The sequence below is a fragment of the Larus michahellis genome, chromosome 3, assembly GCF_964199755.1.
Source record: "Larus michahellis chromosome 3, bLarMic1.1, whole genome shotgun sequence".
NCBI classification, from domain to species: domain Eukaryota; kingdom Metazoa; phylum Chordata; class Aves; order Charadriiformes; family Laridae; genus Larus; species Larus michahellis.
Genome location: NC_133898.1, coordinates 112,040,318 through 112,049,203, shown reverse-complemented (window position 1 = coordinate 112,049,203; position 8,886 = coordinate 112,040,318). Strand labels below are relative to the sequence as shown.

The following is an 8,886-nucleotide window of genomic DNA, read 5'->3' as shown; positions in this document are numbered from 1 at the left end:
AATTTGTTTTTCAATGCCAATTCTTTCTGCAGACTCAGGACTTTTTTGTCCAGAGTTGTGTTGTGACAGTGCCAAGAACAACCTATGAGGGCTACCATTAGAACGCTTAACCACTTAACCCGTTGATACACAAACGTCACACATCCAGACAGTAGAGAAGTCCCATGAAACAGTTAATCCCCACCTATTTTTACGGAATTCAAAATTTAAATGAAATTACTCTGTTATATGAACAGTTGTTTATTCAGCCATTTTTTGCACTTTACAGCTGGAATTCTGGAAATTCAAACACCACATCTTTGCCTGTGAGCTTCTTGTAGACACCAGAAAATGTTTCCACCTGTGAAGAAAAACAACCTTGTTTATACATACTGTATAAGGAAGTAAAATCTATGTTAACGTACATACTACACTATTTCTGCTACTACACTTCCCACTGCATCTTGGCTCTGAAGTGAACTCTCAGGCCAATTGTTTTCTTCTAGATTAACGTAGCTGAGCATTTATGCAGAAGACATGTTTCCGGGAGAATATTTGGAACCCCTTCCATTTGCAACCATAGGACACCAAGAGCTGAGCTGTCCTCAACATGCCCCCACAGAAAATAACCTAAGCAAAGTGATGGGGGGCTTCAGGCTGTCCCTAGCACATCTGTTTAAGGTCAAAACTAAGCGCTTCACTTAGACAAACAAAAAAAACCCCCACAACACCCAAACAAACAAAATAACCCCAACAAAACACTGTCTTTTCTTAAGAGGGAACCAATATAGCTACTTCACAATTCAGGGGTTTTGGCAAGTTGAACTAGAGTTTTAGTTCAACTGTATTGTCTCATCTTCAGCATCTTACTCCTAATACAAACAGAAGCACCTCCACTGCCACAAGACAGAAGGCAGTCTTTTGCTGTATCACATAGCCAGCCTCCTCGCTATGTCAGAATGCCACCCCATCCTCCATGAGAAAGTAAAGTTTTTTCATTTACCTTGTGTTCAACATTGTTCTGTTGTGCTTTGTCCAAATGGACTTTTATGAGCCTGCTGCCGTCCAGTTTTACGCGGATTCTCTTGCCCACAATTTCACTTGGGAAGACCAGGTCTTCAAGAATGGCATCGTGCACTGCTGTAAGCGTACGGCTGAAATGCCACATTTGTATCATTAAAACACATCCTCTTGCCAATTTTCCAGTTTAGTAAGGTTTAAACCGTCCGCAGTATTCTTTAGATGAAAACTAAGTTGTGTTTTGATTTGGCCTTTTTTTGTGCCCTTTTTTTTTTTTAAATGCTGCAGTGTGACAATAACACACCTTTTCACAAGTTATGCAAAAATAAAATTCTACACTGACTGCCGAAACTTAATGAGCGCATGAGGGGAAAAAATGTCAGTACCCAGGTTTCTGACCTTTTAGACGGCATGTTGCTTTGCGGCAATGGCCCTGAAACATTCTTTTTTTTCTACACATTTAGGAAGAGTTTATTTAAATAAGTTGTCCTATCTGCAATTTTACCAAAGACATTCATTGTAAAAGTTTAAGTGTGCAAGTATCTTCAACTACACAAGGTACGTTCATAGGAAATCCAGTTCTGAAAACACTGGTATCTTTCTTCAACCGCCTAAATGTAAGTGGCTTAAAACACCGATGGATGTATTATGAGAAAAAGTCTAGCTGGTAAGTTTAGTTCACGCTTAGAAGGCTGATGTCTACATATGTGTTCTTGAACTGTCTGGAAGTGAGCCAAAATGAGAAAAATCAATCCAGGTTGTTTTGTGTATGAGTCTAGATGACTGATAAGATTTCCAGCTTCCCTGTCTGTAGTTTCAAGGCAGTATCACTAGTAACCAAGTCCTGTGGTCTACAGCAGCATTTCAAACTTGCAAAGATTAGGATAGCTAAGGGAGACGAGCACCAATCATATTTCTATGCTTCACAATCTAGTCTGATGTAGTCTCAGGCTGAGAAAGGGACAGTCCTGCACACCCTTTTTCCCTCCTGCTGAAAGTTGCAGCATGCTAATCACATACACAGATGCTAACTTCTCTAGCTGCTGTGCAATAGTAGTTTTAACACAACACAGACAGAGGCCTCCAAAGGCAGGACTGCAGCTAGAGGAGTACTATGAAACCACACTTTTAAAATCCATGTCTTAAGAACTCAAAATACAATAATAGATATGACACAGGTATAATACTGGGTGCTGGGAGAAGTTACAGGAACATGCCATAAAGAGGACAAGCTTTTAAGACATGGACTACGCAATGATACAGTAAGACAGAGAACAGTATAAAAGAGGCACTGACATCCACCTAGACATAGTAGTGTTGCATGTCAAGCAATAAAGAGACTAGATGAGAGGAGGAAGGCCATTTAACACAAATGGCTATACTACTGCTCTTAAATTAATGCCCAGTGAGACTACTCATGCCCACAGCCCTCCTCAGCCATTCTCTCCCTCACTGCATCCCTTCAGCATGCCAGCCCTGCTTTCTGTACTGTCTAACATGTGACGTAGGTCTTCCTACAACTTTAAAAAAAAAAAATTCTTGTCAGCACACTGTGGTAACAGAGATAGCATGCTGGGGTTTCTTAGGCCACTATTGACGGCTAAAAGTTGGCCACAGATATAGCTAGAAATACAGGTGGAGTTCTAAGAAATGCAACACAGTGCCCGAAGACAAACATTTCACTGCACCCTCTAGCAGTGAAATGACATATACTATTTCAAGCAGTAACAGAAAGGACAAGACCACCCAATCACTTGAACGACTTCTCAAAAACTCAACTAAACATTACTTGACTAAACTACCAAGTTACAAAAGAAGGCTGTCATATTGAATCAATATTATTTACTTACCTCCTGGGACGCTTTTGCTTGTTTTTTGTGCGGCTTTTTCTTGTTGGCTTGGGCAGAATCCTTCTCTGTTAAGGAAAAAAAAAAAAAAAAAAGGCATTTCTCAGTATGGAGTTGCTTACGATCAACTGAAAAAAAAAAAACCAACCAAAACACATGCACTTTCTTCCCCCCACTAGAAACAGATACATGAAAGATGTTCAAGTTTGCCTACAGCTACACCAGTATTAGAACCTGGTATTACTTGCAGAAGCTGAAGTACTGGTGGTATTGATTTATTTCGTATCTACTGATCCCACATTCAGCGCACTGAAATAAGAGATTTGTACTTCATCCCCACCTCCCCCATGAATACAACTAGGGTAGTTTACTGTGTCGTATTACCAATCTGAACACACTTCTTTGGGAACAGAAATCTCAAAGAATTTTACATTTTCTGTTAGATTGAGTTTACTACTCTGCTTCACACCAGAGGCTCTCTCAGTCCCACAGATAGCTAGGTGACATCTGAGATCGAAACACTAGTTTGAAGAATAAGATGTATTACACAATCCAATCAAACCCTGGCTTCAGTGTAATCTGTTCCAAAAGCGGCATCTACAGGTATGTATACCAGCTTGGAGCGGAAAAACTTATTTTCTGCTTCCCTATCTGCAAAGGTAGATATTTTAAAACATTTGAGTTTTAGATGCAGTTGTAGCCACCTGCAGTATTTTCTACCACACATTCCAGCTTCTCCATGACTGTATTCACGATGGGGTTACTGTAATCCAAACTGGGTCATGCCACATTCAAAGGCAACAATGTTTCACTTACAACAGAACAACTGCACACAGTCCCTTCTACAATATGGATTGCTACACTGACAGGGAATTCTCAAGCACTTAAATTTAAGTCACCCAGAGGCACTTCATTAAAGAAGTCTTCTTGGCCACATAAAGATTCAGGATAAGGTGCTCTGGCTCTTAAAATTATGTTACGAAGAATTTTTCTAAAAAGACCTTCAGTCTAACAACTAACTGTCCACTCTGCAGACAGATGTCCAGAATTTGTCCACCCCTTAGTACTGCCCAGACAGCCCTCTATCACCTTTTCATGGCTTAGCTCCTTCTCTAAATTCAGAACCAGTCACGTTTTTCCTTCCTCTCCTATTGAGTTTAAAGTGCTCAGATTCTACCCAAGTATAGAAAAGCTCCTATTAATGTTTGCTCCCTTTTACTTTCAAGCTTTGCTTCTCAAACTTCTAAAGAAGTAATTGAGGCCAGAACAAGTTATATCCTCCTCCAAAAAGCTTCACATCTCACCAAGCTTACATAGCCTTGGGCTGCTCACTGAAATCATTTTAGCTTACGTCCACAGAAGGACATTCATTACATTCCTGCTGGTACAAAAATCTGCATTATATCATTGTTATCTTGAATGGACAAGACATGAAGTGTAGTGCTGGCACAGGTTATCCAGAGAGGCTGTGGAATCTCCATCCTTGGATATTCTCAAGACTCTGCTAGACAAAACCATGGCTGACCTACCTAATGTTGGGAATAGTCCCACTTCATGCAAGAGGCTGGACTAGATGACCTCAGGGATCTCTTCAAATCAGCAATTTTACACTATTAAGTGTTTTACCTGAGCAATGAACACCACATGCTTTCCACTGAATTTCTTCTCCAGCTCACGAACTAGCCGCACCTGAATCTTCTGGAAAGATTTCAGCTGAGGAACTGGTACAAAGATAATGATGGCTTTTCTGCCACCACCCACTTCAATTTCCTGAAACAGAAGTAGAAAGTAAACATTATCTATGGGTCAATAAGCAATGTTTGGTTTGATCGTGAATCCTCTGAACACAGATATTTGATAGTCTTGCTTACAACTTTGGGGAGGGCGGGGGGCAAAAGGAGCAGAGAGCAGTACCTGTTTTAATGCATTTAAGAGCAAGTATTAAACAGAAAAACCTCTGTCAGAGCACCTGTTTTGCTGTAAAGCCGCAACTGGGCAATCAATCCCACCACTCCTTTCAGAGTCACATCCTCTGAATAACAAAGCTCATTCTTTCTGCAGGACGGGACTCAGATGCTAGAATCCTAACTACACTGAATGCTTATCATCACATCTGCAGTGGTGCTTAAATGCTGACACAAAGTTTCAAAAGTTATTTGGCTCTAATGCAGACTCTAGACAAAGTTTACAGTAATAAATCTCTTATTCTGGAGCTGCTATTTCATGGAAATCATCTTCTGGCCACCACTTGCCAAGGCATGCAACGCTACTCAAAACATTTCCTTCTCCTCCAAATGCCAGCAGGTTTACATTACACCAACATGGGATTACTTTTCCCTTGGTTTCTTTCTCCAGCAGTTGACCAAAACCGAAGAAACTTGTATAGGATTACAAGGTGCTTCTCCCGTGACCCCAGCTGCAGACATACTCATTCTCCAACAGAACGGAAAGCTGAATTGTTTTTTATCAGCTACTTTCCCACATGAGCTAACTCAGATGCCCACAGCAGATTTCTCACAAATAAAACTACGTAACAAAGTAAATGACACAGACATTTTTAAAAACTCCTCATTGAGGACAGTACGCATTGCTGTACTTAGCAGCAAGCTGACTTCTGCATTCCCAGATTCTCTAACTTAACTCTACGCAATCAAGCATCTGTGTCTGTGGGCACACTGGTGGGCCTGGGCAAGAACCAAAAAGCACCCTACTGAAATTTTTGGTTACAGCAACCAGCTTCAGAAGTTCCATTCAGTCTCCAAGGCTGACAAATTCTAACACTAATTTTCTTCCTCCTTTTCCACTAATCTTCTCCTTCCTTTTCTTCCTTACAGTTTCAGTTGCCTTTATAAACTAGAACTAAAATTTACAAACAGGCTAACCAATGTGATCAAGTCAGTCTTTTACCTCACTTGGTAAGGTATTGTATTACTTTGTACATAGAAGAGCATTTACAAAAAAATGATTTTACAGAGAGTATTACAGTTTATGTTCCTGAGCAAGATTCTGCAATGCCTACATTGCCAGCCAATATCCACATACAAAAAGCCAGTTTCAGGTCTCAAATCCAGATTGTAGCGACAGAAAGTACAGCTACCTTTTTAAAATATTTTTTATTTAACATACCAAACCGGCATTTGCGTTTTAACAATGACTTTCCAGACCAGTTCCTGAAAAAACCCCACCTGTTATAAAATCTTACATGTTAATAGCAAATACCAGAGGATAAACCACACCAGCATATAGGAAAACAATCACAGGCCATAAGAAACAGCTAAAGACACCATTCAACTACTATGTTAACATTCACAAAAATTAAACACGCAGAGCAAGTCATCGAGCCATTCTTTGTGGAGGTCTAGCCTACCTTAGCTGCCGTGATGTTCAACTCCCGCAGCTGAGCCTTTAAGTCAGAGTTCATTTCCAACTCCAGCAGAGCCTAGGAAAGTGAGGTTGCAGAATAATCCATTACATACCATTGAATTCGTAAGAACCCTTGAAACTGAAGTCCGTACACCGTGCCAGAGAGGAACTATATACTCTCTACCACAGTCAGTATCAAACATTTAACTTCCTGTAAGTCACCATGACAGATGCAACAAGTTAACTGGTGGGAACACAGGCTGACTGCCCCAAGTAAAACTAGGAAAGAGTACATGTTTAGACAGCATCACCCTCAAAGTTTAAGTGCTAAACAACTGTCACAACACCATCTCTGTAATCTACAGCTGATTACCGAACAGCAGGAAGAGACACGTACCTGGGATATACCAGACTCGAACTCATCTGGCTTCTCGCCATTAGGCTTCACAATCTTTGCGCTGGAGCTGAACATGGCCGTTCTGCAAGGCAAAAGAACGTCTCAGGTGTCACCAGCAACGTGGTCTTCTGCTACAAACACAGCCAAGACTCTGCAACCCGGCTGCTGGGCCACACGCTTCAGAGAAAAGCCAGAGACAGCCTCCATAGGCCCCACAAGCCCCACCACGTCGCTCCAGGGTATGCCGAGCACAAGAGAGAAAAACCGTCCCGGGGAAAGAGGGGCCTGCCCGCCCACCGGGGAGCCCGGGCAGCTGCGAGGCCCCGGCAGCACCAGGGAGGCCGCCCGGGCCCTCACCGAGCCCCACGTGCGGCCGAGCGTGCGGGCGGACAGTCCTTCCCGGCTGGCGGAGCTCCGCGCCCGGCCCTGGCCCCCTCCACCCGCCCGGCGGCTCGCTGCCCCTACGCCGCGGCCTACCTCCGGGGGAGGGCGGAGGAAAACCCCGCCGGCCCCCCTCCCCCAGCACCGGGCGCCCCGGCGACCATCGAGCCTCAAGCCGGCGATAATCGGGGGCATCCCCGCCCCGAGGCCACGGCGGGAAATGCCGCTCTCCGCCCAGCTCCATATTGAGGCGGCGGCGAGGGGAAAAGTCATCAGCGCCGCCGGGCCCCGCGCCGGGCCCGGGCACCCACCTCTCTCCGCGCCGGCCTAGGAAAAGGGAGAGCTCTCGCGAGAGCGGCGCAAATCGCGGCCCGGGGAAGACGCTGGCCCCGCCCAGGCGCGGGTGAAGCCGGACCCGGAAGAAGGGCAGCGCGGATCCTCGGCGGCGCCGCGGGATGGTGGCGGCTTCCGCCAGCGCGAAGCCCGAGCGGACGCTGAGAGTCCTGGCGCGGCACCCGCGGGTGGTGCCATCGGGGGTGACTCGTCGGCGGAGCGCACGCGCAGCGGCGGCGGGGCCGTGAGAGCCGCCCTCACCCGGGAGCTGCGGGAGCGGGGCTGTTTTCCCGCCTCTCTGCCCCGCCTGGCGGGGCTCTCCCGGCGTCAGCGAGGGAGGAAGGAAAGAGAAAGAAGAGTCTGCTCCGCTCTGTCCCGCACAAGCTTTCGCCACCACTTGCCTCTCCGTTGGGCCCGGCCGGCCTGAGGCGGCCTCCGCCGCCCAGCTCGCCTCAGGGGCTCCTGCGTGCTCCCCTCAGCAGCCGCCGTTCTCGGCCCGCGGTGCCGAAGTGCTGCTTCAGCAAATAGTCGCCGGGACCTCGGCCTAGGCGGCTCGGCTCGGCTCGGCTCGGCTCCAGCAACAGCAGGGCCCACAGACCAAACGTGCGGCTGCCCCTTTTATCCCTTGCGGAGCTCCCTCGCCCGTGTCAAGTGCTGCACCAAACGCAGCCACCAGCTTTAAGAACAGAGCAGGATAGCGGGTGGTCTTTTTCTTCCCCCTTTCACCGTTCCGTTTTTCCACAATCTGTTTAGTGGGCTGCGAGTTCACCCGTAATGTTCAACCCTTGCAAGGATGCAGAGGCCCACTGGAGGGGTGGGCACACAGTCACCCCCTCACCTGTGGCAAGGCACTGTGCCAAACAGGCACAGTCAAAACCACGCCAGGGAGCCTGCTGGCAACCAGAGAGGACAGGTTGCCAGCCCGGATGCCTGCCTGGGCTTTGTTTTGTGCACTGCTATAAACAGGACCTCTCCGTTGCTGCTGCTGAGACAATGTCACAGCAATCGGAGTTACTAAACTGTCATTAGACTAGAAATGACACACAAGTCTTCAGCTGTGGTCAGGTACTAACTCAAGATACGAGGGTCCTGGGCACCACGTATTGTCTCATCACTGGAAGCACTTTTGATTATATATTGTATTATTATATAACGAAGACGACATGATTAACACTTCCATTTGCACACTGCTAAAAAGAACAAGCTGTACTTTGTTAGGGTGCTGCACCTGGGGAGGAATAACCCCATGCACCAGTACAGGTTGGGGGCTGACCTGCTGGAGAGCAGCTCAGCTGAGAGAGACCTGGGAGCCCTGGTGGACAACAGGATGACCATGAGCCAGCAATGTGCCCTTGTGGCCAAGAAGGCCAATGGCATCCTGGGGTGCATCAAGAAGAGTGTGGCCAGCAGGTGGAGGGAGGTCATCCTCCCCCTCTATGCCTTGGTGAGGCCACACCTGGAGTACTGTGTCCAGTTCTGGGCTCCCCGGTTCAAGAAGGACAGGGAACTGCTGGAAAGGGTGCAGCAAAGGGCTACCAAGATGATTAGGTGACTGGAACACCTCTC

The 8,886-nt window shown here is 46.5% G+C and overlaps 1 protein-coding gene across 2 annotated transcripts; it reads right to left on the bottom strand.

The window, feature by feature from the left end:
- Positions 1 to 224: 224 nt before the first annotated feature.
- Positions 225 to 7,524, bottom strand: RPS7 (ribosomal protein S7). 2 transcript variants are annotated; one of them, XM_074581776.1, is made up of 7 exons: positions 7,299 to 7,524; positions 6,607 to 6,688; positions 6,214 to 6,285; positions 4,473 to 4,616; positions 2,850 to 2,914; positions 983 to 1,133; positions 225 to 340 (listed from the first exon to the last, which is right to left on the bottom strand). In XM_074581776.1, exons 2-7 carry the CDS (start codon positions 6,679 to 6,681, stop codon positions 263 to 265), a joined length of 585 nt encoding a protein of 194 aa, XP_074437877.1. In that variant the 5' UTR covers positions 6,682 to 6,688; positions 7,299 to 7,524; the 3' UTR covers positions 225 to 262. The 2 variants fall into 2 exon arrangements, with proteins under 2 accessions (XP_074437877.1, XP_074437876.1); XM_074581775.1 differs by having other exon boundaries at positions 7,084 to 7,316.
- Positions 7,525 to 8,886: the final 1,362 nt, after the last annotated feature.

Coding starts and splice junctions, on each gene's coding strand:
- RPS7 (XM_074581775.1), bottom strand. CDS start 7,151: ATGGTCGCCGGGGCGCCCGGTGCTGGGGGAGGGGGGCCGGCGGGGTTT. Junction 6,689..7,083: donor TCCTCCGCCCTCCCCCGGAG/GTAGGCCGCGGC, acceptor TTTGCCTTGCAG/AACGGCCATGTTCAGCTCCA. Junction 6,286..6,606: donor TCGAGTCTGGTATATCCCAG/GTACGTGTCTCT, acceptor TCACTTTCCTAG/GCTCTGCTGGAGTTGGAAAT.